At 40.4% G+C, this 27,280-nt stretch overlaps 2 protein-coding genes across 2 annotated transcripts in view; one reads left to right on the top strand and one right to left on the bottom strand.

Moving 5' to 3' along the window:
* Window positions 1-373: 373 nt before the first annotated feature.
* SYTL3 (synaptotagmin like 3) lies at window positions 374-24,452 on the top strand. Its single transcript, XM_015858333.2, has 16 exons — window positions 374-483; window positions 2,991-3,541; window positions 4,460-4,675; window positions 7,167-7,231; window positions 8,983-9,034; window positions 10,386-10,452; window positions 11,039-11,111; window positions 13,410-13,534; window positions 14,616-14,759; window positions 17,421-17,599; window positions 19,101-19,203; window positions 20,405-20,575; window positions 20,769-20,883; window positions 21,393-21,501; window positions 22,015-22,217; window positions 22,824-24,452. The coding sequence occupies exons 2-16, from the start codon at window positions 3,432-3,434 to the stop codon at window positions 22,952-22,954; spliced, it is 1,863 nt and encodes a 620-aa protein (XP_015713819.1). The 5' UTR covers window positions 374-483; window positions 2,991-3,431; the 3' UTR covers window positions 22,955-24,452.
* Window positions 24,453-24,877: 425 nt separating this feature from the next.
* The window catches only part of EZR (ezrin), a 32,825-nt gene continuing 30,422 nt past the window's right edge, over window positions 24,878-27,280 (bottom strand). The window contains exons 10-13 of the mRNA XM_015858334.2: window positions 26,524-26,684; window positions 26,157-26,249; window positions 25,688-25,936; window positions 24,878-25,384 (exon numbers count right to left, since the gene is read on the bottom strand). Coding sequence (XP_015713820.1) covers window positions 25,220-25,384; window positions 25,688-25,936; window positions 26,157-26,249; window positions 26,524-26,684 — 668 coding nt within the window. The 3' untranslated portion in view covers window positions 24,878-25,219. The remainder of the gene's footprint in view (window positions 25,385-25,687; window positions 25,937-26,156; window positions 26,250-26,523; window positions 26,685-27,280) is intronic.

Genomic DNA, 27,280 nt, shown 5'->3' on the forward strand with positions numbered 1-27,280 from the left:
AATCTATAATAAAGGGCTGAGTTTTTTCTTTTGAACAGAAAACTGCTGATGAGACGAGCAGCATTTTCTGTGCAAGTTCTGGGGTTAGTAGTATTGTTGTATCTATGGTATCAGAAAAAGAAATTACGAAGAACTCAACGCTTCTTTCTTTTCCTGTGTGTGGCTTAGAGACCGAGCCTGTTTCGCTGTTATCAGTCAGCTTTTGTGTTCTGTTGTGCTAAGTCTCTTTTCTGATGTTAGGAAAGATGACTAACTTCCCTTTGATTGATTGTTGCTGGTGACAAAACCAGAGACTGTTAGAACACTGAAGCTCTTTGATCGCTTCTGTTTTGAGGGTGCTCTTCTATAAGTACTTTAGTCTATTTTGGCAGAGAGCAACTACTGTCTTCTTTCAGGGAAGACAAGTAAATATATAACAGGAGTACTACTCATCTCTTAAAGCGGTTTACTTCTGCATAACTTCCTTTGATGACCCTTGGAAAGGTAAGAACAGCATTTTTAAACTGCTTTACATGGCACTACACAAGGGAATGTGTTTTTACTTACTGAGATGACACTGTTGTGTCTGTAAAGTTTTCATGGAAGGGCCACAATTGCAACTTAAAATATTGTCTTTTTACATTAACAGTTGAGGTAGGACTATTAAAATCACAAGACACAGGTCTGCTAAGATATTATATGTATTGCATGAAGACTTACAAGTTAATACATTGATGTAAGGATGTGAAAATTGAACTGTTGCAAGGCTATATGAAGTAACACTTGTAGCATTCTTGATTAAGAATAAATGTATGATATCTACAAAATGTAAGGTAACTTTGTGTCGGTTGGTAGCTTGTGATGGTAATCTTTGTTCTGAGCCTCTTTGATCTGTGTCCCTGCTGCTGATGTAAGACATCTACCTTTGGGGTTAATTAATGAAATTATCCAACTATCTTAGGTCAGTGAAGTCTCTGGCTTAAGAAGATCACTTTAACAGCACTTACTAGTTCTCTTTATTTAGCTAATGCTGAGGAATCTGAGAGGAGATCAATAGTACATGAATGCAAAATTGCTTTGAGAGAAAGTAGCTTTGCCACGTCCAGCATTGTGAGCTTAGGAATTGTATGAAATACACTATTTCTTGCAAACTGTAGTTTGTCTTATATAGGCTTTTTGATTAAGTTTCAGCTGCATACAGTTTTATCTTGATTGTAAAGAAAAAAAGCAATGGCTTCTGAGGTTGCAGTGCATGCATACACACTTCCAATCTGAAGATGGGATCATGCTGGGTTCTCTGATCTCCTTTATGGGTGGACTGACACAGTATTATCAAAGAGCTGTTCTACAATCTGCCTGATGCTAAATTTTCTTAAATACGTTGTTTAAAATAACGTGTGGGGGAAAATACGCGGCCTTTCTGCTGAAGCGGGAGAAGTACTGTGGTATTTACTCACCAGGTTGCTGTTACTTTTTGGCGTTTTACACAGAGGCGTGCTTGGTTTTGTGAGCTTAGCTGACTGTTGTAAAATGGCGATGGAGTTGATGGGTAGATATGAAAGTAGAGCATCTGTGGAGGCTTTAAGTTGTTTTTTCCTGTAATGACCCTCCTTGCACAGAAAAAGCAACAAATGCTATTGAAAAACAAATGTAGTGCAAACAGCTTCAGTGTTAGAAAGGCTCTTCTTTACAGTGATGGTGAACTTTTCAGTCCAACCTGAATGAATTTCTATGGACTCCCAGGAATCACAGGAATTGACCCGGGTTGAAGGGACCTCAAGGATCATGTAGTTCCAACCCCCCCTTGCTGGCAGGGCACCAAAATAGCACATTTACTGATCAGGTTGCCCAGGGCCCCGTCCAACTGGCCTTGAACCACCTTCCAAGGACGGGGCATCCACAACCTCCCTGGGCAGCCTGTTTCCAGGGCTACCACTCTCCTAGTGAAGAACTTCCCCCTTAAAACATCCAACCTAAATCTTCCCTCTTTTAACTTAAAACCATTTTCCCCGTGTCCTGCTATTGTCAGCCCTTTCGAAGAGTTTACTCCCCTCCTGGGAGTAAGTTCCCTTCAGGTATTGAAAGGCTGCAATGAGGTCCAATGAATTCCAGCTTTTGGATGCTATAATGGCTGTTTCACTGTCCTATATAATGCAGAGCTCCTTGAGTTTGTACTGACTGCTCTTCCAGATTGTATTGACTTAAACAGCATCAAAGGCTCTAAGCGTCTGTCAATCCTTGGTCCTATCCTTGAGGTGAAAGATTAAAGCAGGTGAAGGCAGCAGGGACCTTTGAAAACAGCGTGTTAAAAAATTGCTTTTTAGGTTTCAACTGAGTAATATCCTGTGCAGTTGCAGCTGGTAAGGAAATAAAATGCGATTATGCCTATCTCTGTCTCATTTGTTTCCACAGGAAGCCCAGCTTTTTTTCTTTATTAACACTTCTGCCTAACGCTTTGTGCTTTTGGTGTCTGTTGAAGAATGTCAGGAAAAACATATAAAATAATGGGATGCAGGCTGTTTCTATCAGTAGAAGTTATCACCTGTGTTTCTTGCTTGTGTGAAGGAATTATTTCCTTATTGTGTGAAAAATGCCTTATCTAGGCTTAACAGAATTCAGGTTATTGATAGAAATTACTTTTAAAGGGTCTTTCCCATCTTCCTTATAGGCTTGTGTTGTTTTTTCTGTTCAGTAAAATGAGGTTAGAAAGGAGAATTTGTATTACCCAGTATGACTTGTCCTGTCATGGGGCCTGAGCTGAAAACTAACTTGGGCTTCTTTATTGGTTGTTTTGCACTGACTGTGTGAAAAACGTGGTGATTCATAGCAGAACATGTTGCATTGAGGCTTTCTGAAGAATGAGGCTGTCCTAGGATCTCTCAGGTATCTGGATTTGTTCAGATTTTGTGCATAGCAAAATGTGTTCTCCAGAAGTTATCACTCAAGTACTATTGAAATCACTTAAAGGAGTGGGGAGAAGGGATAATAAAACATATTATTTTTCTCTCTAGATCCTGCAATTCCAAATCTACAAGACCAAGTGAAGCAAACTATTCTCCCAAATCCTTTATAGTGGCTGTCAGTGAATTCTCCCTCCACCTGGTGGCAGTTAAAGTCATACCGGGGACCTCGCTGCAAGCTCTCTGGGACCACTCTGCAAAGAGCAAGTTCTTAGATGTAAAAAAGTCAAGGCTGCTGTGATCCTGATGTTCATATTCCCTGGGTAGCAGAGACACTTAAATGATGCCTTGTGTGAAGACAGACGCAGTTCTTTTTTTCTTCAAGAACACAAGAGCATGATGCAGCAAAACCTATCACCAATGAAGTAAGAAGACGGACAACACTTGATGAACACTCAGATCTCTTAAGAGCCCCAGTATATTCTCTAACATAGTATCCATTGTTTTGGATGTGGTAGAGCATTAAGTCAGGGGTTGTGAAGTTTGGGGAAGATGGCCTGTGAATTTAATTTAAACTTCCTTAAGGAACTGGAGCGAGAGGCTGTTCTGGAAGTCCTGTACCGTGACCAGGTGGTGAGAAAAACAGAGGAAGAAAGAGTAAGGTATTTGCCTTTGCTTTTTTTGGGTATTTCTGTTCTTTTTCCTCTTTGCTATCATTCCTGATGTATTCCTTCTTTTGTTTCTTGTTAGCTATTAAGTTTTAATTTTGTGGGAAAACTAGGAGTTAATTGGAGCCTCTTGGATTTATCACGCTATTGACTACATTAAAGATGAGCAAATACCATTCAGGGAATAATCTACTTGGTGAACTTTACTTAACATTCACAGACAGTTCAGCTGGTGCCTCTATTTCTTCCTCAGTGAAGGCTTTGTGACATTCTTATTATCATGTTCCAACATATGCCTGTGTAGCCCAGATAATGCAGAACACATTCAGATCTATGGCTGGCTAATTTAACCTCTGTTGAGCCAGGACTGAAGTTAAGGATTGTCAGATACCTCCTTACTGGGCTGAATCCATCTCTGCTCCTTCTCATTTATAACAGATAACAAGAGCACTGTACTTCCTCAGTGGACATCGATAGGTGTCATTGGTTAGGAAAAGGATTCTGTGTAATTATTTCACGCTATACAGGTATCCCAGTAATAAAGGACAATCCTTCAGCAGTTCATTTGCTTTGCACTAGGGACTGTGCAAGTGATCACTTGTACACATCATTTCAGTGCCCTGTCCTGAGTGGGTAAAGTTGAACAGAACCCCATTTATATTAGGTTGTTATTCTATATGCACTTTTGTGATTGTATATATATAATGCAAAATATGCATGGAATCTAACAGAATCACAAAATGTATGGTGTGTGTGGATGCCTTCATACAGTGCTTGCAGTAAGGTCACACTTAAGGAAATATCTCTGACCCATAGTGACATTGTACAACCAGATCATCAGCTTGTAACTTGCATTGTTGCTTTCTCCCCACCCCAACCCTCCCCCCTCCTTTTTGACCTTTTGATGACTAGGAAATTGAAAATGCAGCTGCACCAGCTTCGATGGAAGGGGGCAAGAGATGTAAACCATGAATACCAGGAGAGGTCTTGTGCTCGCTGCCAGAAATCCCTTGGATTGCTGCTGAACAGAGGAGCGGTGTGCAATGGGTGCAGTCATCGAGTGTGCTCTGAATGCCGTGTCTGCCTGAATCCCTCCATTTGGAAGTGCACCGTTTGTTACGCTCATGGGTATGAAATGTTAATGGTTTGGGGAAGTTATTGATTACAGTGGTTTGGTTTACATTGGCTTTAAATACTGGATGCTCACTGTTTTTGTGTGTACTGATTGCTTTAAGCAGATAATAGACCAAAGCCTTCAGCAGAAAGAATGAATGTGTTGGGTGAAGACTAGAGGAGTTAACAGGAATTTTGCCTTGTACTTCATGGAGGCAGTTTCCATGTGTAGCAAAATGCATCTTCAGAGCAGGGCAGAGGTGGTGTCCTCTCTCTTGCAAAGATGTTAATTGCAAAAAACAGAATAGTGGTAGTATCTGAACTCTAGATGGCACTCTAGTCAATAGATGGCCCGGACTCAGTACTGAAGTGGTGCATCATAATGGGTTCCGTGGAGCATAGCAAATTTCCTGACATTTTTGATCACTATTATTTTTCTTTTTTTTTTTCTTCCTCATACTACTGAGATGAGGAACCTGGTTGAATGAATAGTGTGTGAAATTATGTTTTGTAATTATTTAACATCATAAACAACTTCTGCTTTTTATCAGGAACTGCTTAAACGTGGTCGGTCAGAGCAGAGATCCAAGTTTGGTTACAGTGAAATTGTTATTTACTTATTTTGCTCTGTCTCCTTGGTTTTGTTTTCCTGGAAGAAGGAAATAATCTTTTACTGTGTTGGTACAGTTTTTATATCAAAACACTCCATCACAGTGCCTTCTACTAATCAGAATCTTCCAAAGTTAAATAGTTTAGATGTATTTTCGCCCTAGATTTAAAATAATAACAATCTATAAGTAAAGAGGAACTCTTGAAAGAGTCAACAACTCTGCTGCTTGATATAAATCTGTGTCTGTCGGGTGAGCATTTGGGTGAACTTTTACTATATGCCAACATGAGACTAATGCACCACTTCACTCCCTCTCAAGACATCAAAATGTGGTTTAAATAATGCCTGAGAAATGTTAGAGAAGGCATTAATCATGAACTGAATCAATTCCTTATTGTAGTTTGAAGTCATTTCCTGAGTTCTGCAGGAGACTCTAAGCTATCACTGAGAAGGTGCTCTCTGAATCAGTTTATTTTGCAGTTTGCACATAAGATTAGATAAATCAACTCCTCCTGTACTTAGTGCAAAGCAATTGCTAGATTTTGATGTGTGTTTCACTGTCTGTGCTTAATGTTATGAACACTAAAAATAGAGGTTAAAAGCTAACTTTATGTATCTCTGTCCAGATTTGCCCCCTTCCTCACTTTCCTTTTATTTAGTTTCCAGTTATTTAGTAGTTACAGTGGAAAGCCCCTCTAGATAGCAGCTGGTTACTGAAGTGCCTTGTTATAGTACTGTGCATCCTTAATTATTTCATAAAGTTGTCCAGACATTTAATGGTCAAAATGGAAATGCATTTTCTAAATGGATTAAAATATATTCTGATGTCTATGAGGAAGTTTTATTTTTTGTCTTGCTGATTCAGAGGGATTCCTCGGTGAATTTTTGCATTATAGCAAAGAAAAAAAATAGGGAATTTACATTTGATCTTATTTAATCCTGGTGTTCATTCAAATAGTCAGTTTCCTTCAGTTACCTCCAGTGAGCTTTGCATCAAGGCTGCAAATCTTAGAGAATGCAGCTGTGTGGTCAGCACTAGTCAGCACCTTCTGCTTATTCTGGTGAGGGAAAAACAATGACTAAGAAATGAAGTGCTGATTTTCAGATCCTGAGTGGCCATAATTTAAAATCTTGGTTACCACAAGAGTAATTTTTCCTGAACCAAACATCATCATCAGCAACACCAACAAGAGCCTTTCCTAGAAACTAATGCTGCAGTCTTAGACCCCAGATTATTTTGTTCACATTGCAGACTTTGTCTAATTCAGTTGGAAACTACAAAATGTAAGAGTCAAATCTACTGAAATTCTGCTCTTGGCAGCTATTTAATCTGACAAAATTTTATATACATTAATTCTTTCTAATACTGTGATTTATGTACCTATAAATCACACTGCCATCACTGATATTAGTCTCTTCAAATGAAGGCCACGAATCCATCATTCCACTGTAGAAGTGGTGAAAGACCGTTTTCTTTCCCGCTTCAGGGTTGTTGAATTCAGCGTGTACTTCCTAGTAACTATCCCAGATTTTGCTCAGGAGCATATCCTGTCATTGATTCTTTTCACCCATCTTACCAGGCTGCACAAGAGCCTGGAGCTGTATTGCAATTTGTTTCTATGAGCTGGAATGGACCAGGGACTTCTGGCTACAGATCAGTGCCTAGAGCAGAACTGATTGCTCTTGGTGAGCTGTTCTACATAGCAAAAATGAGGAAAATAAGAAAGAAGAGAGAAGTCATTTGTTTGCAAATCCACAGCAAAGTCAGTCGATGTGAGCAGACATGAGATCTTAGTTTTCTGGTAGGATTAAGAAGGGCAGTTGAATAGTTTAAGTGGTTAGAGAAATGCACTCTTTGGAAAACGTTGATTCAAATGTCTTTTTCTTGTTTTTCAGAGATTTGAAGGTAAAAGCTGGTGAATGGTTCTTTGAGGAACGAGCAAAGAAATATCCAGAGGAAGGTAATCATTGGAACAAGCCATGCTGTGCCATTTGTAGTCCTCATCTAAGTGAAGCACAGAGTGTAGTCTACCACTGTACTTAGTGCTTCAAACATTTGGTGGAAGATCTCTCAAGCATCATCTTGTTTATCTATACACTCATAGAAGCATAGACACAAGCTACTGGGAAATGCTTGAAAGTATAATTTATTTTGTGTGAGTAATGTAAGTAAGAAAATTATTGGCCATACTGATTTGAATTGATGAGCACGTCAGGCTACTAAGAAATACAATGACACATGAAATAAATATGGAACTGTTAAAAATCTGTGTGCAGGACAGAAATGGTCTTGCATTCATTGTTTGTCTAATTTAGAACTTTGATTATTTTCACTAAGTTCTGTTCCATCATTTGAATAAAGTTTGGAATAAAGAAAAGCATACAGCTATAAATCAGCAGGGGACTTAAAAACACCGTTTCTTTACTTTCAGCCAGCTGTGTGATTGCCTTCTGTTCAGTCTTTTCAGTGTGATTAAAAATAAGAAGCATTAAAAGAAGTTAGAGAGGGTGTGGATGGATTTCCCTATGGCAAATGTGATTCACAAACCAAGGGGCCGTTGGTCTTCATTTTTCACCCACAATAACTAGTAAGATGGAAAGGATTTCTTTCATCTTTCCTTGAAGCTCCTCTTCAGATAGGTGTCTGTTTCCCTTTGTGTCTGATTATTCCTTTGTATTACAGTTTCATTTCCAGTATTGTATCTTATCTAGGTTTTAGAATAGCTCATAAAAAGGAAAGTGCTGGACCTTGAATGTCTGTTGCAAGACCTGAATTGAAAGAAAGTGATAAATGGGAGAATATAATCAGGCAAATTTTGAGGAGTAGAGCATTAAATCTGGAGTTATGGTTGAAATTTGTAATATTAATAAGTTGGTTACTGTATGTATTATAACCACCAGAATGTGTTAGTTATCTGTGAGGAATGCAATTAATTGTGTTTTCAGCAAAGCACGGATCACACGATACTGTTCTGCATTGCTACTGTTAGGAATGATTAGTGATTAAAACCACTCCAGGGCTGTTTGTTAAATGCATTTAGCCATTCTTTCTGTTTATGATCACCCAGGAGCAAACTGCATTTCTATGAGTCTGCATTGTTTGTGCCTGGTGGAGCGCTTGCTCCTTGCCGTTCTTAACATCACGTGGCTGCCTACCTGAGGAATGTGACATGGTTGTTATTTCCCCATGGTGGGGGGGAAAGGGTTTTGTGTGTGTTTGTGAGCTAGTCATACATCATCCAGTTCTCTAGTAGGAAAGGTGAAAGAAATCATCATAAGGTGCAAGAAATTACCAGGTGCCTACTTCTTGCAACGTATCTCAAAGTTTTACCTAATGTTTGAATGCTGTGGTTTAGTTGTATTTTCATGCACCATCAACAACCTTGTGAGGAGGCTGAGGGCACTTGGCAACTTCATGTTGTTGGCATCCCTATGTGATTGTCCTCAGGGTTTGTGAAGAGCATCTCTGAATGCATCACCTGAAAAAAGAGAAGGTGAAACTGTAATAGCATTTCTGTGATAGGAGAGATTTGTGTTTCGCCTTGTGCACATGTTGATTTATGAGATGGGGATTCATTTATTGTACATTTGCATGTACACAAATGCCTGTAAATGCAGGCTATTTCCTGGAAATACACTGATTTATAGGGAGTGCATGTAGCCATTAATAACTGCTGTTGCTGCTAAGTGACTTTTTTTTTCTCCTTCTCAGGCAGACATGAAACAGCTGGTGCGAAGCTTTTGAAATCTTATCAGAAACTGAGGTAATGCTCATAAAAGGACAAATATGCCGTGGACTCTAAGACTTTGCATAGTAAATATAGCTGATTTATAGCACATGATATCACTTTGTTGGGTTTTTTAATTATAAAGAACAAATTTGGGTATCTTTGGAGTACAAATGATAAAAAAGAAAGATAGGAAAAAGTGCGTACTTTTATCTCTTAGCAACTCATAGGAAGGGCCTCAAGTTCAGAAGACAGTACTGTTTTTAGAGTAATAGTTTCTTATTGATTGGAAATGAAGGAATGTGCAGTATTTTTTTGTTAGTTTTACTTAAATATTTGTGTTCTTATTTTCCTCATTGTTCAGATTTACCCACTTCTAATAATTTTTGCCTCTCATCTCCTAGGTATAAAAGCAATAATGTTTATGTTTATATTTGCTTAGTGGCAGATTTTACTGCTTTGATAGCTTTAGAATGAATATGGGATGAGAAGCTCTATATTCAGGAGGGTGCGTCCCTTCTATTTTATACTAAATAATAAATTGATGGTTTGAGGCCTAAGCATAAGCATGCTCAAATTATCACCAGTGATATATAATGGTATAACCATCTATTTAAAATGGTATCGTAGAAAATAAACCCTATTCTTTTTTTAATTAAGCCAGATAGAAAGAAGTTGCACCAGTTTTATAAAAGTTATCTTGTAAAGCATAAATGAATGAGACAGAAACTTATAGATAGCTAGATATGATCCTAACCAGGGCTGCATAAGGACTTGCCTTTACGTAGGTACAGCATGTGTGAAAGGAAATCTAAAGGAAGTTTGCTGGCTGCCTTTTGGGTCTGTGATTGTGCTGTGAGAACAAACTGGAGTCAGATTTAAGTCTTTATTTACAGACCAGGGCTATTTACAACAGATGAAATGGCTGGAATGCTGCATAAGGTCTCAAATGGCCCTGGACACAGGCAAGGATGGATCCCTATAGTATTGTAAATAAAGATAACTGTTTTCAGAAAACATATCTGAAAGAATTATGGGGCATGTAGTACAGGAATTGCATTTCAGTGCTCGGGATGCAGATTACAGCTCTGCCAACCAAAAAGAAGTCTAGAAAATGAATCCTAAATTATATATTTCTTATGGTAATAAGTTGACAGTTCTGCCTAGAGCAACCCAAAATTGAGAAGAAAGTAGACTAAATTCATTCTTTCTTTATAAGAATTCTTATAAACACAGGCAAAAAGCCTGTCATGCAGCAGAACCAGGATCTTCAGGTTTCACGGGAAATGCAGGTGATGATGATACTGAGCATGTATTTAGCTTATTTTTCAATGTATTAGCATGAGATATTCATTTTTGCGCTTTTTATTGTTTCTTAACTTTCTAGTAAAATTTCTGTTGTACCTCCAACTCCTCCCCCTTACAACGAATCCACAGCAGGAAGTAATGTGAAGGTAAATATACATATGTGCAAGATATACATAAGATATTCATGCACTTTTCATGGTTCCATTCATATGTTAAGACCAGCTGAAGAAATGCAGTAAGCAGTGATAACTACTGTAACATCATACTGCCATTTAAATGTTGCCTTATTTTGCTTTCCCTCCCCCCTCCGTGCTTCAATGGTAGTAGAAGAAAGGTTAGAGTCTATTGTGAGAGATGTTTTCAATTCCAGTTTTTGAGGAAAATGATTACCCTTCTTTTCTTCATGCTTGCATCTGGAGTACTGTATCTGAGTCCTGGGCTCTTCACTGAAGAAAAGCTGCTGATAAACTGAGAGTATGTTTAGCAGAGAGGCACGAAGAAAAGTGAAGGCTCAAGCACTTGTCCTGTAGAGAAAAGCTGCTGGACCACAGCTTGTTCAGCTTGGAGCGGAGATGTCTTTAGTGGATCCTGTAGTGACCTCTTTATCACCTTTTGGTTGGGGGTTAGCAAAGTAACAAAGCTGGGCCCTTCTCAGCAGTGCATGGCAAGAGGAGGAATCTGTACAGAGCAGATACTTCGTGCTTTCTTATTGTTGAACTTTTCCATTTGCAGGAACTTGGACAGTCTAAATGTTTTAATAAATCTGTGGAGAACTTGTTTTTGTCTCTCACAACACACATAAAGAGTAAGTAACTTTCACTGCTTTTGTACTCTAAGATGACATTGTTGAGCGTTTCAATATTTGGTCCAAATTGTTGACCGGAAAGTTGTTGACTAATAATTAGGACACTGACTAATTGCCTTTTACCAAGCCTAAGCCGATCTGAAAAATAAAACAGTAAGCTATGTTACCAAGAATGATTTTCTTATAAAGACGTAAAAAGACTACATAAAGTTATTTTTAAGTTTACTGGATGTTCAGATGGAGTACCTGTAACTCAAGTTAGCGCAGAGTAATAACAGATCACTTACCTAGACAAAACAAATAGGTATTTCTCTACTGGTTTATTGAGTTAAATTGGCTGAAGTAAGGGTTTATAAGTTGGAGCCCATGCAACAGAGGGTGCTGGACTCATTTGGCCAGGAGGCAATGGAGGGAAAGCAGCAATTGCAGAGTGTGGAGGATGGCAGCAGGTTGTTAGGTCAAATCAGCTGTATCTGAAACCACACTCAATTGATGTCATCTTCAGTTATGATAAGTTCCTTATAATTTGTGAGAAAATAACAGGCTGTTACAATCAGTGAAGTCAATAATTAAAATGTACGGGGAGGACTTGGGCTCCCTGACTGAAGAAACTAGTCTTTTCAGACAGCATGGCCTCTTGGTAAGACCTGGTACTGTGCTCATAAATGCTTTCAGTTACTAGTGTCTAAAATTAGTGCTCTGTACCTTAGATAGAAATGTCTTGATTTGCAGAGGTTTTTATACACCTAGCTCTATATGTATTGCAGTAAATAAACCTGGAGAACCTAGTTCTGAACCTGCCTCCGATTCTGTCACTGGAGCCAACGTCTGTGTATGTCTGAGAACAATATGAACAAAGGATTAGCGTGTGCAGCTCAATGCCTCTGTTGTACAGTCTACTCATGATGATGTTACCTCCTGTTCCGTCGTGGTTTGGCAGCAACAGGAGATTACAATCTAATGGTTGCTATTTGGCGGATGTAAAATGAGTTGCTGGTTGCAGTTTTACTTGCAGTGCCAAAGTGCTCTTGGAACAATGTTCCCATCGTGCTAACTGTGTGGGTAGAAATGCCAAAGGAGAGACAGGCCTGAAAAATAAGGATGTGTTTTTTCCCCTCTGATAACCTGTTTCTTATCATGTTAGTTTTAAGAGAGTGTGAGAAAAGCTTTTGTTCAACTACTTAGATTGTATTTACTCTTGGATCTCTCACTCCAGTCTCTTTTATGGTCTCTGTTCCCAGTGCATATCTAAAAACTTGATTACACTTACAGTTGGAGATGACTTATAAATATGGCACGTGATCCCTTAATGGTGCACAGAGTACAATAAATATCTGACAACTAATTGCTGCTAAGAACAAAACTAATCCAGGGTGGCTTTAGAAATCACACGTCAGAATGCCATTATTTTTGTGTACCATATTGACGTGCTGTTTGCTGTCTGAGGTTCCTCCACAGAGATTTGTGTTATGGGAGGAACATTTATTTCTTGAGGATGAAGTAGACGTGATAGCTGTTTCGTGTACCACTTCAAAGTTATTAATTCTTCATGAGAAACTATCTAGGATTGATGACAAAATGTCTGCTGCTATGCCTACTGATTTTAATCTCCAGATATTGCAAATGACTACTGCCCTTCCCTTTAAATGAAGTTCTGATTATACCCCTGAGGAATAAGAAACAAAATGTGGTGCACTAAACGTCCAGTTGTCACATTGATTTATTTGACAATTTGAAGATGTAGTTGAATTAGCATTTATGTGTGGATGGAAGCTTATCCTTGTAAGTAGTGTTATTGAACTCATTGAGGGCTGCTTCTCTTCTTGAAGTTATATGTGACTTGGGATTGGAATACATAATCTCTCTTGTTCATGTTTTGAATTAATTTCTACGTATTTTTCAATGATTCTGCTTTCTAATTTCCATTGTCATGTCACTATATGTTGTTATAATGATCTCGCTTTTATCCCGAACTAGAATACTTTGCAACTCAAATGGCGTTTGGGAACTGGATTAGCTATTTCTGTTAGAAAACTGTATTTGATAGCATGAAACAATTTCTTGCAGCAGCTGCAATGAAAGTAAGCAAAGACTATAATTTCTGGTTAAAGTAGAAGGAAAGATTTGGGCAAGTAAATTATAATTAGACAAAATGGGTTGAGTACATGCCATTCCATTTGTTTCTCATTAGGAGTTCTGTGTCAAAACAGTAGGATAAAAGTTTTAAAGACAAAGAATGTAATTTTCAAAGATTTCTAGCAGTGTTTGTTCTAGTGGCTTCTTTTTTATTCATTTCAGAGATCTCTAAGTCCCAGAATGATATGGCTGACAGAAGTCTGCTAACGACAGATTATGGGCATAATGTGGAAAGAAGGAAGCAAAGGAGGAGCCAGTCTGACACTGCCATCAACATTACAAGCAGGGTATTCAAACTGTTATATACAAACTCTAGCTGCAAGAGCTGTTTTACAAGTGGAATTCAAGTATTGTGACTTGCACACTGGGATTTTACTTTTATTTGTGAGCAGGGCTTTAGCTGATGTTCACTGACTGCGGCCAGCACTCTGATTCCTCACATGATTTTTGACTGTGTCTCCACACTGGAGATGGAATTTTTACAAAGACCATCACACGGGGAGAAGATGGGTTGCTTTTCTCTCAGGTGCTTACAGCTTGTGTTGGGACTAATTGACATCTGCTCTATAGGACTGTTAGACTGTGCAGAAGTTCTGTTTCTTGTCCAGGATTGTCTGACCCCAGGTGCAGAATCTGGCATCTACCCTTATTAATATGCCTGCAAGTATTTTCATTTTTCAGACTTAATTGAAAGATTTTTATCTGAAGGTGGCTGAAGGTAAATCTCAAGGTGATCTGTTACTACAGATCTTTATTTTCTACCAATCATCAGGGTTTTTGTGGGAAGAGTGAGATAACGAATGGTCTTAAAGTCGAGACAAACTTAGGTTGTTTCTTTTTCCTGTAATCAAATCTAAATAAGAACTTGTCAGTCTGCTTCTATTTTCAGGTTTCTTTCAACCTACATTCATTCTTGCGTAAATAGACATGGACTTGTGTCATATGTTTTACAAAATACTATTTTTGTTTTCCTGGAGGCAAGTTGTTTTTTTTTTTGCAAAATTACTGTTTTGTTAAAGACTAGTGAGGCCTTTTATTGATATATTACCACTTCTGGTATGTTATTTGCAGACTGTGATTAGCAATTGCTGTGGTAGTGAACCATAGCTTAGCTGGTGGCGTGTTGCTTTTAAAGAGTTATGGATATAATGAATGTACTGCCAGCTGAAATGGGCGTGTTGAGAGTCAACATTTAAATGAAGTTGCTACATTTATCTTGGATGTGTGCCATCTGTGTGGCACTGATCAGTGTGAGTTGTAGATCCTTAATTTTTGTGTGATACCAGTCTGCAGGAAGTGAGGGTTATTTTTCTTTAAAAAACAAACAAACAAGGAAAAACCCAAAATGAATTGTTGAATCTCTTACAGAAGAAAAGTACACCCAGCCTTCAAGAACTCTTCTACGGGGCTCAAAATGATAATGAAGATCTTAGCAAAAGGAATTGCAAGCAAGAGGAAGACATAGCAACCAGTCCTACAAGTGATGCCGTTTTCTGTGATGGCAGGAAACATGTAAGTTTAAATGTGGAGCACAACAGAACAGGTACCAAATGGGGATCGTAAAAGCTAAGATATTGAGTTACATTACAAAATGTAAGAATTCGACTTGAGTTTCTTTCTGATAAAATGCTTTCGGCAAGGTTGTTGTAGAAACACTGAACTACTCACAGCACAAGCCCAGTACAATTAACAACAGATAATTGGTGGATGGATGTCACCATTAATAGTGAATAACCAATACATCAGGTTCCTCTGAGTTTTGCAAATATAGCTAACATTATTTCCATTAAGTGTTAGTATTGAGAACATGATTCTTTGTAGACTGGTAGTTAGCTTTTTTTTCTTATAACTTCATTTAACAGAAGGGTTTTGTTATTCTGCAAGAGCTGTGGCAATGCAAATGTCAGTGGAAATTTAAATGTCAGAATGTTGGTGAATGAAGAGAAAGCTGGCAGTTAAAGAAGTCAGGGGGAACAGTTGGTAGGCTTAGAGGATGTTACTGAAACTTCCTCTGATGGGTGGCATTTTGAATACTGAAAATTACAGAGAAGGAACCTAGGTGTAAATGAGTTCAGTACATCCTTTAAGGACTCTATGATTAAGCTTGGGAGCTAATTTCTATGTGTTAGTGATGGGGGTTAACCGGGGTGAAGTGTCCAAAGAATCTGTGACTGATCTTGTAAGGAAGAGAACTAAAATGGCTTTTGAGGAATCAGAATTAAACCAGCCTGCTCACTTCACAGAGGATAAAACACACAAGGATTTTGACTCTCTCTTTCTGTTTACTGAGCTGTGGGGGCTGAAGTGTTGCACTGACAAATGGATAATGTTTTTGGAGGATATTTGCGATTCTGCTGACAGCCATTTGAACTGGGCTATAGACAACCACAACCCAGTTTTAATAGTAAAATTTCTCTTATGGGTAAATGTTTGTTGTTGATGCCTGCTCTGTATGTCTTCCAAAACAGGATATGATATTCTTTCCAGTCACATCAGCAGCAGTGGGGTACATAACCCATTGCTAAGTCCTTGTTTACAAAGCAAAAGTATGAGTAATATCTACATTGATTGCATATGTGTGATTTCTGATCAGGTGGGAGATGAATGTGATGGCATTCAACCCAAATAACATTAATCAGAATAGCTATCCAGGCTTTAGGAATAAGAGCACCTGTGGAATAAATTTGCGATCACTCATATAGAACTTCTGCAAAGGTACATGAGATAGGAATGCACATAGATTTTTATTTTTCTTTTTTAGTGAAAGATTTCTGTGGAAAATAAACATATTTTGGTCAGAAGAATAAAGCTATTCTATGTCAGGATATAAAAGAGCAGAACTGAACAAAGCTGCAAAAGAGATTGCACTGATACACATCTTGTGGTGAGAGCAAGATTACGTGTGACTAGCATCAGGTCACAACAGCCCTAACACTTGTGACTTCCTTCATGAGCACTCTGATCCTTGTTTCATCGGGTTTGAGCTTACAAGATTGAGTCGATAGCTTCTTTAAGTAAGCTGTTGCCATGAATCTTAAAATGTCTGTTTGGCAAGCAGCACATCTGCAGCTTTGGCGAGAACATTTTGGCATGAGCGATTGCGCAGAAGAAAGATCTGATCTTATAAACGCTGCTCTACAGTCTTAGCTGCTGGGTTGTGCAAAGCAGAACTCATTGGTTCACTGATCCTGTGTGGGTTGGTGGAGGAGTGGTCTAAGGCAGATATTTTAGCAATCTAGGACGATGTTACCGTGAGATTAATCTCAACAAGAAGCTTGTCCTTGTGACACATAATATGTAAAAAGATGCTGGAGCGTATTTTGAGGAGTGCCATTATAGATGAATTATTGTGACCCAGTTGACAGCTTGTTACAGTGCAGTCTGAATAGCACTAGTGAATTATGTGTCTGCATTGGGCCGCAGAAAAGGCTGTAGTCTTCCTATTCATTTCAGTGTCATGGTCTCTGTAAATGCTAGAAACAAATACTGTTTATATATATCTGGGTGGAGAGCATCCAAATCATTGCCCTTTAGGCGCACTTAGATGAAAGGAGAACAAAGTGGCAGAGGTGAGCCAGAAAACACCTCCTTAATGTGCTCACCCATGGCAGCTGGATGTCTTTGTGTATTAATATTTCCTGAGCAGTCTGCTGCAGTCTGCCATTTTTATAAGGAGCTGGGTGATCTCCTGGAGTGTTGACTGGTTGTGCCTTGTTGCTTCTGTTTCCTTTAAGATCTAGTAGAACCTGGCATCTCGGCAATGATGCTGTAAGCATTGATAGCAATCTAATTCTGTAACTTGTGTGTTTGTAGATTTTGGAGATGTTTCTGTGACTATCATTTGTGGGCAGAACTCTCTTCCTTTCAGGTTCTTAGCCCGTTTTATGATGGGAGACCACATAGCAGTTTTATTGGAAGTATTTTCTTAGCTGTGATTTAATGACGTTAGGATAGTGAGTAGTAGAGTAGTGAATTTATTAGCACTAGAATTGTAATTACTTATAATTTTCAGGGCTCCTATGGAAGCAACAGACTGATTTTTATACATGTTACCCGAAATCTTCACTATTTCCAATAGCTATGTAGTCAAGGTAGTAATGATGTTTAAGGGCAATAAATGCCTTGCTCTCCTACATCCAAAGCTACTCTTCTGAAACATTTGTCTTGTCTTAGGGGAGTTTGTATAGTCTTAACAGCACTTGCACTGAATCCGGCAACTTTGGCAAAGCAAACGTCACAGGGGAAATAGAGTTTGCCATAAGATACATCTTCAAAGCTGGAATCTTAGAAGTTTGCATCAGGGGGTGCAAGAATCTGGCTTATGGAGAGGACAAGAAGAAAAAATGTAATCCGTAAGTATTTTACAGAGGTGAAAAAAATCAGAATATTTTGCTTATCGTTTCAAAGGTACTTGCATACACTGTAATTGAACACATGGTGGTATGCTGTATTAAGATGTTCAGAACATCCAATGTGTATCTGCACTTTTTACCTCTCTACACTGGAAAGCACACATCTCACATTAGCACTTCTCATTCTCACAAATTTCTGCTATTAATTGTCTCTTTCCCTGCCTGTGGTTATCTGTGTTGCTGATGAGCACCTTTGGATCTTGAGAGTGGCAGTTTAGAGTCTAACCATTAAGTTGTGCCTGCAGAATTATTACACACGTGGCTAAAACACGAGATGGAAAATTGAAAGGTGAGTCATGTTACTAATTTATCTACTGACTCAATGTGGGTTACTACCACACACATCGACTGCACACACACTACTTCTGTGCTTCCGCCTTCCTCATCAAGAAGAATGGAGATTTCAGATACTGCTTAAAACTTAAAGGTACTTAATGATTATGTACTGCCACTAGAAGTTGTGTGCTTGCTTCTGTGGATAAAATAATGATTGGTTGGACAGTTAAGCCTTGGTGATTTGTTTGTTCGTTGCTCAATGATCTTAGACCACGCAGTAATCATTTGCAGAAAATCATCAAGCAGAATCCCTAACTACATGTTCTTATCCCTGCTGTCACATGATTGCAGCCACCTTCACTCAGAAGGAATGTGGCTTTGCATATCTTGCGGAGGAAGCTCATAAAGATGAGCTTGGTGAGGAAAAGAACTTTGCTGAAAAAGCAGCTCGTGGTGCAGGACTGTGGGGGTGCTGCAGGAGTGGGTCAAAGTTCTCAAAGTCCCCTGGTGATTTAGCAAGGCAAATGGTTGCAGGAAGCCTGAAAAGTGATGTGGGAAGAGCTGTGCACTGAACGTGATGTTCTTTAATGGTATATATTCATGTATTCATATCTTTATTTCAGTTTCCAAGCCAACACAAAAAGTACAGTCAATGCGCTCGACAGAAAAAGACAAAATTAACCAACTCAACAATTGTGTTTAAAACCTGTTGATTTGTTTAGCTGGTTGACTAGTTTGAAGTCTGACTGTCGTCTTCTTAATGAAATTGATCTGGGGATTTTATTGTTATATGAGACTTTTATCTCAACTCTTGATTAATTAAGAGGTCGTTTAAAAATTGGCCTAACTCATATTATCTGAAATATGTACCAAAAGCACCAGTTTAAAAAGTTCCCTGCCGAACTGTGAGCCATCACTCTCTATTCAGTTTTGAAGCTGTAGCATAAATCTGGTCAATTGAACTCCCCAATATGGAGAATAACACTTAAGTTATAACTTATACCGGACTTAGAAGTGGGTAAATGGTGTTGATGCTTGATATGGGCTCAACAGCCCATAGACTTTAACTGTTTGTTCTTGAATGGGCGTTAGGTTAATGTCAAACATTTAGTCGCTCTTCTACAATCGCCCTCTGGTCACTTTGTGTGCCCTCTCTGTTCTCAAGGTATGTCAAGGTTTATTTACTTCCCGATAAATCTTCTCGGAGTAAGCGGAAGACAGCTGTCAAAAAGAACACGGTGGATCCAGAATTTGATGAGACTTTGAAGGTACTGTTTGCAGTTGTGTGCTGCTAAACATGCTTTCCCATGGTCATGTGTCCTCCTATGACACACAGCCCTGTGAGTTCAGGAATGTCCTGGTGGGGCAATTCTAGAACTCTGAGTGAGTTTGTGTTGCTCTGAGATACCATGTGGCAAAAGCAAAGTGCCTCCTGTAGTGTCTTCTACACGCTTATTTGCTGTGTTCAGGAACTGAGTGCATTGCAGAGCAGAGTTAATGTTATGCTGGTATACCTTTCCATTGATGGCCTTTTATTCAGTGTCCTTGGGAGCATCTCTCTGCAGTGAGCTGAATGCTGACTGAATTCCGCCTTGCTAAAATACTGTCTGCTCCCTCTTCCCTGAGCAGCTGTTACCAGACTTTCTTTGCACTGTCCCACTTCAAATATTAGTAATCCCACCAGAGATTACAATTTGAATTCATTAGTGCCTTACGCTATTACTTTAGCATCCTGTAACAACGTTGTGTAGAACACAGCAGCCATTATTCTCATTTCACAGACACTTAATGAGATGTGAAGCTGAAGCCAAGTACTGCCAGCCGAGAAAGCTGAGATCAGTTTGGTTGTTTCCTGCTCCAGCTTTGTGTTCACTATAAGCTTCACTATAAGCCCATCTCTTTGTGTGCACCAGTGAGCTGCAGCAGCAGTGAGAGCCATGCCAGAGCTGGCTGTGTGAGTGCTCAGGTTGGTTACATTAGGAATAGCTTAAATTTATGTAAACATGCAGAAATGGTCGATTGAACATAGTGCCAATACAGATAAACTACACCAGAATGCTGAGATCCGACTGAGCGGTATCTCTGGCTGCGAATCCAGACACCTGCACTTAGGTGGATGCTCTCAGGAGCCACTGGAGTGATTCAGGGCTGTTTGTCCCATAGCCTACAGCCAGCTTGTGATTGGTAGCAATGCCTGCAGCCATGCCATTGCCTCTGGTTTTCAGGTCACCTGTAGGTGGTATTGTGCTTACCAGTCCATTGTGAGTGTCTTAAATTCCTAACAACACCTTGAAGGGCTCTAACCATGCTTATGGAGTAGATCTAGGCTTTAATGACCGGTCTCCTGAGCTACTTCCTGACTGCACTGAGTACATCTCCACTGTCCAGAATGGAAGTTTTAGACTATTTGTGAGCATCCTGTGAACATTCATCCTATGCGCTGCTTGTAAATGCTGTTTATCTTTCCAGTACAAGATTGAGCGCTCCCAGCTGGGAAGTCGGCAGCTGCAGATCTCTGTGTGGCACGCAGGAGCACTCAAGTACAGGGTGTTTTTGGGGGAAGTGGTGATTCCGCTGGCAGCGTGGAGTTTTGAAGACAGCTCGATGGAGGCGTTCAGCTGGTACCAGCTCCAGTCCAAGGTGATTGTGAATCTGTGTGTAGTTGTGTCTCGAGAAGTGGATGTAATGATAGGAAGCTGTGAAAGAGAGTGCCCTTCTGAGGTCACTGGGGGGAAGAATGCTGTCGGTCCAGCCCTTGAGTAGAAGTGAGTCATGAGGATGATGTGGGATAGAATAGAATGTAAGGCTGATTTCTGTACGTCTCGTTCTTCAGCATGAAAAGCCTGAAGAGAATCTTATTCAATACAGCGGAGAACTCCTGGTGTCTGCAAGATTGTCGGTACCAGCCCAGCATAAAAATCTCCAGTCTGAAAGGTGGATGACAGAAGGTATAAACCATTCCCATAGACATGAATCCCTTGGCTAGGAAACAATTGAGACTAATGAAGAACCATCAGTTGTCATATGGAGTTTATATGCAGTTTGTAGTGTATTAGATTTTAGATTTTTTACAATCCAAACATTTGCCAGCTTCAACTTTTTGTTATCTTTAATGTCAGAAGGAAGGAATCATTGTAATGGTTGCAGTGTGATGCATTGAGATGTCTGGCAGGTTTGTGCCTATTGTGGTGTTGCTGGTAGACCTTACTCTGAAGGAGATGCAGTAATTTCACTGTCCAAGGTAGAGACTTCTAATTTAGGAAAAGGGTGGAAGGGAAAGAGCTGCAAAGGTACCGAACCAGCATCCTTGGCTTCCTCCCATGGTCTCATTTTAGGGAGATGGTTTCACTTAAAAGATAGTAGGCTCAAAATTGCAGTTCTCCTTTTCAATTAGAGGCATCTTATGTTACCAACTGGACTAACAAGTTATTTAATATGATAACCTTTCCCATTTCAGGAAAAAGAGATCAAGAATTTTCCAACTGCCAGCTTCAGGTTATGATATTTGGGGCCAGGAATTTGCCTGCACCGAGATCTGCTGGAGCGCTGAACTCGTTTGTTAAAGGGTACGTATGAGACTTAGCACTTCAAATGGAAAATGCCACAACCATCCTGTGCAGAGTTAAGAATGAACTTGCTTTCAGCAAGGAGCTGTTGTGTGGGAATGGCGCTGCTCACACTTGGTCTGACTTGCTCTTAGTGGTACCAGTTCACACTTGAGTGTCTGCAGAACAGCAGCCCTCAGCAGGGCAGTGAGGGGTCCTGAATGCAACATCAGAGCTCACTGCCATCATTCAAATTTAGAGTTCACCAAGGATTCTTTCCACAGTCACTGACAACAGGAGAAAAGCGGATTTGGAGCCCAACACTGAGGGCGGGAAGAAAGAGCCAGTCCCAAAAGAAACTGCATAGCATCATGGTCTACCTTGTACTTAAGCTATTTAAGGCAAATCAAAGGGCCCTGGTTAGATTAGTGCAAACGTTCTGTTTTCTGATTGAGAAATACTGCTTGGATCAGTAAACTTGCTAAACATTCAATGCGTTTTATTAATTATTTTTTTGGGGGGTGGGGGGAAAAGCTGCCTTATCTTTTCAGACCAAACAGAGCTAAAGCAAAAGTCACCTGTGGCGAAGAAAGAAGACTGTCCCCAGTGGAAACACTTGTTTGTCTTTGATGTTACCCCAGCTCAGCTCCAGCAGTCATGTCTACACCTCACTGTCTGGGACCAGTCAACTTTTGGCTCACGTGGTCAGTTCCTAGGGGGAGCCAAGCTTGGTGCAAGTAAGTTCTTTATTGATAAAAGCTGATTCTAATTCGGGTGGAAGAAAAGGTGTATTTACCATCTGCACTGTACTGTTACCATGTGCCTGATGTACTGCTCTCAGTCGCTGTCCTAAGTGACTTGCAGTCTCTTGGCTTTGATCCTGCTGGAAGCAATGTGTGCGTTTTAGTTCAATCTGTGCAGAAGCTCCTGGTCATCAATGGGAACTGACAGGCAAAGCTATTTGTTAGCATAGGAATGTTCTGGGTCAGTGCTCGGCCCTGAGGGAGACGAGCAGAGTAGGGAATGAAAGCTGCATCCAGAGCTCTAGCTGTGTTGATTCAAGACTTGTTGCTGAGTGGTTTTGTACAACCGGCTGTTTTAAAAATGCTGTAAGTACATCAAAACTGAGCTCAAGAAGTAACAGTCCATTAGAATCAACCTTGCAGATATTTGTGCTATTATTACATCTCCACATCTTATTCCAAGAGAAAGTACAGACAGTGAAGCTTGCTCAGAAGTCTTAAAGGAACTATTGCTGTTGGTGCAGCGTCGAACCTAATAAAATCTTTGGGTAAGGCAAAGTGAGAAGCAGCCCTGTGACCTTTCATTTTGCTTTCTTGCAGAGCAATCACTTGGCTTTACAGACCCCATTTCTCCACCGATGTTTCAGTGGGAGGAAGTGTTCCGCAGGCCAAACACGTGGGTGGACTTTACACTTATACTGCATTCGAATATGGAGAACTTTAAGTCATGAAGATAATGGCCTGCCTTCCCTTCTCAGTGGGTGATAGTTGGAGTTGGACTAATGCATATATACATGTTCGAAGCATGGAGAAAGGGTACACAACAGAACCTGCTCCTGGGTTTGGGGGATTGAGTTCTAAGTTTGAACAGTTGAAATCTAAAGCTTTGTTATCTATCTTATACTTCACCTAGAGATAAAGGTTAATATTGTTTCTCAGGAGTAACAAACTGAGAGGCATCATGCTGAGAAGGCACTAGCAGACAGATGGTATGCAGCCTTCTCCTTTTGGATATAGAGCTACAGTTGTTCAAACACAGATAAGGAATATTGCATAGAGATAAATAATTATTTTCTTATTAAAAAGAGAAGTTATCATTTCACTCCTATTTTCATGCTTTTGTGACCAGAGGGAAATGAAAACTACCTCATCTCTCACAGCTTTCTATATCTTAGCAATCCTTCAGAGCCATCTCCTGTGCCCATGCTACTGATCTAAAGACAATTTGGCCTGCATGCCTCACAGCTTCCTCCTGTGTGCTCTACTAACCAGCTAGTTATAAATTCTCCTGTGGTAGGAGGAGTGTGGCACATCAGCTAATGGAATAAATGCGGTTAGAGGAAGTTCCTTGTTTTTTCTTACCAGCAGCTGCTGTGGAGCAGTGTTAGCAAGTCAGACGGATCCATATGGTGTATGGCACAGCTCAGCTTATCACTTATTCATGTGAACTGGTGGAAATGCACGCTCAAGGCTCAGCCACCCCTTTCTCTTCCCTTTGCCTCCAGCAATGCAGTGTTAGCTCAGAAACCTCATCTATACAGCTGTCATTGGTGCTGCTGTTACATACCTCTCCCTTGGGACTGGGGTGAAGACAGTCACCGTTTGTCATTACAGCAGCTCAGCGGAGTTTAGGACATAACAATGAAGGGAAGCACACGCTCACAAACTACAATACGCTCTTACTCATGAAACACTGGACTCCAAATCCTTTGCTACTTTGCAGATCTTTTATTTAGATGTTCGCTGCTGCAAATAAAAAAAAACAAAACCACAACACCACACAAAAAGATTCAACTTGAGTATAAAGCAGCACAGATGTTGTACGTGGAAGAGAAGAGCAGAGCTGACAGCAGGCTGTATCTTGCTTCCTAACAGATTTACAAGGAAAGGGGTGGGGGGAGATTAGTGGGGAAGAAGGAATGGTCACAGAAATGCTCTCTAATAGAGAGCTACACCTGTGAGATAAACAAGCAGTCCCTTCATGTTTGGAGTCTGACACTTTTAAATCAAACATTTAAAAAATTAGAAAATTTGTTAGAAAAATAGGTGAAGTAAAATTGTATCTATTGGATCCCGTGTACGTAGTAATTACCATTGAGTAAAAAAAATGATCTTTACAAATAATGCTTTATAGTAAATAATCAGGTGTACTGCAGACTACAGTGGTCAGGCGTCTTTACAGATGTGAGTCATTAAATCTGAAAAGTAACAAAATATACAGAGCAAAACTATTTCCCTTTTAAACGAGTACTTACTTCAATCCGCGTACTGCATATTTTATATATATATATAAATACTACACTAGAACTGATCAGTTATGAAACTGGAATGCACACACAGTAGTGTATTATTCCAACAGCATATGTGCCTAGTTGTTACGTGAGGAGGGCGCCCTGTTCTGTGCCACACCTGGGAGCTGTGGCTGCAGCATGGCTCCAATTGAGCACAGCAGTCAGGAAAAGCCTGATTTGATGCAATGCAGACCTGAGGTGTTGTCAGTTCTCTTTTGTTTGTGCGTCAGGTGGGCAGCAAGACAAAGAAGGAAACAGCACACGGCTGTTTGCGGTTCCTGACTTGTGACCTCTCACCTGTTGGACATTACGCTGTAACACAAAGACATATGGCACAAAATTCACCTCCAGTTGCTAATTTTTAGGCCAAGGCGAATCCAGCACCTGCACAGGACGTGCCTCTACAACTAGATGTGGATTTGTGTTTGTTTGTTGGTTAAAGAGAGATGTGACATAAGGCCTTTTGGCACTAAGCAAAGGCATGAGCAAGTTACCAGGATCAGAGGTAAGATCGATTTTTAACTAACTGTACCAGATTTAATACATGGTATGGAAGAAAAGGGAGATGCAAACACCTCTGGGTTTAGAGAACGTTTGTTAAATACCATACAGTGACCCCTCCTCAGGGTAAAAACAAAACCAAAGCCACAGCATTAAGATCTGCCTTTCCCACAGTCTTGCCTTCTCGTTGTAAGCAAGCATTCATTACATTGCCTCAAACTCATCAATTCTCTGCTTGGTGTTGCCTTGTCGGATCTGCCGCAGCGTCTTGTACTTGTCGCGGCCCTGTCGCACGTTCTCTGAGTGGATGATATCATTTTGGGTCCTCTTATCTTCATCTCGAGCCTGCGCCAGCTCATCTGTCAGTGCCTGCAATGGGGAGAACATCATTCATTACATACAAATTATGACACACAAGAAGCTTTCTGCTAACAGCGGTGGTTTCGGTGAGACTTCTGACAGTTTAGTTGACCGGACAAATCAGCGATATGGATTCACATATGGGTCCCATGGACGGGATAGATGGTGCAACTTTCTGATGACTCAAAGCCTGAACAACGAGACTGATCTTTTTGTACGCTGCCTTTAATTCAAACTGCTCTATAGGATCTGTAAGCAAAGAAATAGTCAGGCTTTGTGTGTTTAACCCCTCCTCCAAACACTCTTTCTTACCTTCAGCTGCCTCTGTACACGCTCATTCTTCTCTGCTTCAGTAATGCGTTTCTCCTCATTGCGGTCATTCCTGATCCCCTCGCTGGAGAACTCCGCGCTGTAGGCAGAGTACTCAGAGCCCTCATCATGCAGGTTGTCGTGCACGTGGTAGTTCACTGGCTCGTAGATGGGTGGCGGTGGAGGTGGAGCAGTCATTACCAAGTGTAGCTCCTCTTTGGTCTTTACCAGATCCTCCTGGGCTTCCCTGGCCTTTGGGGAACAGAAACCAAAGTGAAAACTTCATGAGGTTTGCGCAGGCCTACCTCCTGAACCTGTCAAGGTCCCTCAGGATGGCATCCCTTCCTCCCAGTGTGTCATATCTCTCCCCAATTCAGAGACAAAGATGTCACGCGGGACTGTGTTCAGCACTTCCTATATTGAATTTGGACTAAAGCACAGAACTTCAGAGCAACTTTGACAGAATACTCACTCTGATCTGCCATTCTTCAACCTCACTCTCCTTACGCTTCCGTGCCTCTTCAAGGAGCGCAATCTTGGCTGTATACTCTGCGAGCTCTGCGGCCTGTTAAATGGTAACACTGGAATTAAGGACTCAACACCCAACAAAACCCCCTCAACAAATAACCCTTTTGACTGAGAAATGACCCAAGTGTTGCACTCCCCTCTAGTAAAGACTGAATAAAATTAAGAACAAAGTGTAGGTTGCTTGCAACTAAAACCAGTGCCACAATGGTGTTATCACACAGTCTAATATCAACTGCAATATTTTTCCCCCTTTTGACTCCAAGGGCTTTGCCTTATTTAAGTGTATCTTAACCAAAAGTGATGGGTCTTACCAGCTGTTCCTGGCTCTTTATCTGGTCAATATTTTGTCTCTCCAGCTCTTCCTTGGCTTGCAGAGCAGCCAGACGATCAGCTTCCAAACGTTCTGCTTCCTCCTGAGCTCGTCTCCTTTCTTCCTCCAGCTGAAGAGCTCTTTGGATCTGCTCTGAGAGCTCTGGGAAAAGACAGATCAATTCTGTTAGTCCACCAAAAGACAAGCAAAGCAAAGACAAGCTCTTATGTTAACTGCAGAAGTTATGACATGCACATGACTCTGGCCTGCAGTATTTCTTCACTGCACTTACAAGTAAGTATTGCACAGAATACGGCAAGTAACTGAACTTAAAAGCTGTCAGTTGCACATTGTTATTAGATCATCTACAAGGTATTTGCACTGACGTGATTCTGCTGCCCTTAGTTGACAATTCACTGTAAGGACCAGATGATGCTGTCTCCAACCCACACATTGAAACAGAAGCTTCCATTTCACTGGAAGGACTTGTTACCAAAGCATTTCTTCTGTTAGGAGTTAAGTAAAAAGCATGCACAGGCTGAGCTCTGTTCTCACTGCTGCAGGAGGCTCATGCTATAACCCCCTTGGGCAACAGGGAAAAACAGTCACAGTGTGACCTTCAAGTCCCATTGATAGATAGCAGTAGATGTTGTGACTGATGCCTTGGGTGATGTCAGCAGCACATGCATGTGTATTTATCCATATAGGCAGATATCAGCATGCCTTGCCAAGAGATCCCAGTGGCACTAGACTTATGA

The sequence above is a fragment of the Coturnix japonica genome, chromosome 3 (assembly GCF_001577835.2).
Source record: "Coturnix japonica isolate 7356 chromosome 3, Coturnix japonica 2.1, whole genome shotgun sequence".
Classification (NCBI taxonomy): domain Eukaryota; kingdom Metazoa; phylum Chordata; class Aves; order Galliformes; family Phasianidae; genus Coturnix; species Coturnix japonica.